Source organism: Leuresthes tenuis, unplaced genomic scaffold (assembly GCF_036924035.1).
Source record: "Leuresthes tenuis unplaced genomic scaffold, fLeuTen1.0.hap1 SCAF_23, whole genome shotgun sequence".
Lineage (NCBI taxonomy): Eukaryota > Metazoa > Chordata > Actinopteri > Atheriniformes > Atherinopsidae > Leuresthes > Leuresthes tenuis.
In genome coordinates this window covers 23570782-23574235 of record NW_027325377.1, presented here as the reverse complement: position 1 = coordinate 23574235, position 3454 = coordinate 23570782, and the positions used below count along the sequence as shown (strand labels likewise).

Below are 3454 nucleotides of genomic sequence, written 5' to 3'. Positions count from 1 at the left end.
CAACTTCTGAAGATTAAAGTGGTGATGGCAGTCGGCTGGCTTCCTTTTTTCTATCCGTTGTATGATTTTCTGTTTCTTTCATTTTATTCCTGCTTTAATTATCGACGGTGTTTGACCTCAGGAGCCCAAACCCATGACTCAATGCGTAATTAGGCTGATCGATGGTTAAAACGTTTAAACTAAATTGGCGTGTTCTTGCTGTACAGTGCCTCGCTAAAGCATTCACCCTCTTCGAGCGTTTCCTGTTTTGTTTTCTTGGTATTGAGAGCAAATCTATTCAGCTTCTTCATACGTAATCTCCACATAAATGAATACAAAAAGCCCACCTCATCATTGATATCTGCTCCAGGTTCGGGCTCCTCAGGCTCCTTTAGTTATCAGACTGAGGAATTCTCCGCTCGGGTGAGGAACAAAGTTCTGGAAAAGTAGACAGAGTTGGGCTTTAAAAGCTTTACTGAGACCAAAGTGGAGCTGTTTGGTCATGTTGCATCAACAGATACTGAAGAGTCACCAAAATGTGATCCTGCAGGCTGTTGGGGGGGTGTACTTAGTTTTTGTGAAATAGACATGATATGCTGTGTTGTTGTTGCTGATCTGATGTTATTTTTCTCTCATTTTCATCCTTTTCTTTTAAGAGTCTTGATTATGTAAAACTTTAGAATTAAAAAGAGGGTGTCTGTTATTTTTCGCCTGACTATATTTTCTAGAAAAGAACACGTAACATTAAATATGTGAACAGCAGCAGAGTAAGTTTGGAGGGGTTTTGAAGGGCTGGTTATCTCAGAGGAATCTGGAGCTTTGTCACAGAGACCAGCCCCTTCATTTGTTTCTACGACAACCGCACACAAACAAATACCACTCGGTTGCCACAGAAACGCCCAGTGCCAAGCCCAGAACTGGTAAGATCGTTTTAACTCACCATTTCTAGCATTTTTCATCCTAAATCACAGTTAAACAATCTTTTATCATAGTGAGAAGGAAAAAGCAATCATTGCTTTTTGTATGTATTGTGTCTTGCAGATGAGGAAACATCTTTCATGATGGTAGAGTATTTAATAGTAATTCAACATATCTACAGTAATAAAATGTAAACTGAGAGAATAGCCTTAAATGGGGTTTTTTTTGCAGCCAAACAAATCCAGAAAATCAGGGTCCCACAAGAAGACTCGGAGGCCAAAAAAAACCAAGAAGTCGTCCTCTAGTGCCAAATGTACCGAGAATGAGGTGGACATCTTCAGCCCTGCAGCCATGGAGAACCTCTACTACATTTCCCACAATGCAGCACACTGCTTGGAGTTCAGAGGCTTTGGGTGGCCAAAATCGGCCAAGAAAAAGAAGAAAAAGGGAACCAAACGGAAGAAAAAGTAGATCAGAAATTTTGCCAGAACGAGCAGGGGGGCTCAGATGCTGTTTTGGCGCCATCTGGAGGGTGGAGTTGTAACGTACACCCAGTTTGACAAGTTAACGAGCCAAGACTTCAAATTTCACCATCTGCAACTTTATTATGAGATGAACGATTCAGAATTGTGTTTGTGCTCATACGACAAAATGTTTGGCAGTTTTTATTGACAATATGGAAGCTTTTTGTACAATACAATGCATTTTAGAGAGCTGCTTTGGTGACAGTGATCAGCTTGTTTAAATTACTAACACCACACTGCATCATGGAGAAGGCCAGCGCCACCAAACTGGACTCAAAGTGGTCCCACCAGTTAGTTACACTACTTTAAATTCAGTCTCTGCATGACTTATCATATAAGAACAGGCAAACCTGCATTTGAAACTAAAAGAAGAAACGAATATTGTTCCAGGCACTGCTTTAATTTTCATACATATTTCACAAAATCCCTGTAAAATAAATAGTTTTCTCTGCTCAGGAGGTCTGCTGTGGTCCCTCTTTTCTCACTCCGGGGGTTTCTTCTTGGCCTCCACGTCCTTCTTAAAGGCCTCAAATTTCTTGGCTATGTTGGGAACCTAAACAGGACACAGAACATGGAGGTTAATCCGGTCTAATAAAACCATGTTTAGACAAAGTGTGACAGATGTCACCGATTTTCTGCCTCTTTATGTTCTTTCTACAGTATCTTTTCTCATTATGCTCTTTACTGTCACACAGGGGCCTGAAACAAAACAACCCAAAGTATTACAAAGCCCTGACCCTGTGGGAACACGGTCATGGTTGGTTTTTTTCCCCACCAGGAAACAAAAAGGCACAAAAGTGAAAGGTATTGCTGTCACAGGCTGCTCACAGGCTGTTAACACTCGTATTTTTTTATCCCAGTTAATGATGTATGGGATGGATTTAACTCCTCTCTGTTATAAACGATAGTCCAATGTTTTCTAAGCTGAAAGGCCATGAAATAGGAAGCACTTAAAGAATCCAAACAGCTCTGATCATAGCTGCTTTGATACTTCTGGGTAATTTTATCCAGCAATTTTATCCAGAACTGGACACTTGGGTTAGGGTTAGATAACTTTAAATAACTTTTATTTAGGATAATAACGCCTGTGACTTCCTCCCAGTTTGAGTTCATTAAACTTTGCAAAAGAGGAGGCACTTAAGAAGCATATTTTAAGGCCACTTTCACAGGGTGGACCGATAATCATTCCACAAACTTTCTCACAATTAATATCGATCTAAAATAATATCATTTTCGGTAGTTTTAGACATTTATAAGGATAAGTTTGGCTCTTATTCACCAGGTAAGAAATGGTGGTAATATTTGGATTTGGACCTTGGGTGATCCATGTAAAAAGGGGAGTAGATTGAGACTCAAGAGGGGAGAAAAGTCTGACACAAACACAGCAAAAAGTAGAGAGAAAAGGGTCAAATAAAATAAGTTGGGACGATGATAAACAAGGCAAAGAAACGTGCCGCTAAAGTTTGTAACCAAGAAAGTCATTGAGGAGGTGGTGTGAATAGTTCTGGGGTTAAGTGCTTGTAGATTTGGGTTCTCGGCCCCTCAGCTGAAGGATAACACAGAGGAGAGATAATTAAAAAAAAAAGAAATACAACTTACTTCATAGTTTTGTGCGAGGTACATTCCCACAACATTTCCCAAAGTGAAGCCAGCCTGGAGAGAAACAACATTAGGTACATTAATCACTATTAAGTCATTGTCAAGTGGCTGCTAAAGAATTTAAACTTTTAATCAGGAAAAATAATCTCAATTAGCCCCAACACTAGCCCGTTTGCACTTTCTAATATGCTAATAGGAGTCAGCATCCTGACAAAAAAGAACGATATTATGGATGATAATGAGAATTCAGCTTACCAGAAACTGCAACATGGTTGAATAGTTGTATCGATTAAGGTCTGTACACAGCAAACGAACTTGGCTGTGGAAAACGCAGGAAGTTACTCCGAAGTTTGAGGAGCAAAATCAACCAAACCATTCGGCTAACAAAGCTAGCCTCTCACAACAAACATATGCGCATGCGCGATAATACTTAC

General features: G+C 39.9%; 2 protein-coding genes across 2 annotated transcripts; one reads left to right on the top strand and one right to left on the bottom strand.

Annotated features, from left to right (window-relative positions):
• The first annotated feature begins 503 nt into the window (after positions 1-503).
• Positions 504-1493, top strand: LOC140282958 (small lysine-rich protein 1). Its single transcript, XM_072377564.1, has 3 exons — positions 504-899; positions 1021-1043; positions 1129-1493. The coding sequence occupies exons 2-3, from the start codon at positions 1038-1040 to the stop codon at positions 1366-1368; spliced, it is 246 nt and encodes an 81-aa protein (XP_072233665.1). The 5' UTR covers positions 504-899; positions 1021-1037; the 3' UTR covers positions 1369-1493.
• stmp1 (short transmembrane mitochondrial protein 1) lies at positions 1477-3444 on the bottom strand. The gene is made up of 3 exons (XM_072377565.1): positions 3276-3444; positions 3021-3074; positions 1477-1974 (listed from the first exon to the last, which is right to left on the bottom strand). Exons 1-3 carry the CDS (start codon positions 3288-3290, stop codon positions 1903-1905), a joined length of 141 nt encoding a protein of 46 aa, XP_072233666.1. The 5' UTR covers positions 3291-3444; the 3' UTR covers positions 1477-1902.
• Positions 3445-3454: the final 10 nt, after the last annotated feature.

Coding starts and splice junctions, on each gene's coding strand:
- stmp1 (XM_072377565.1), bottom strand. Junction 1,975..3,020: donor ACCTCGCACAAAACTATGAA/GTAAGTTGTATT, acceptor TGTCCTGTTTAG/GTTCCCAACATAGCCAAGAA.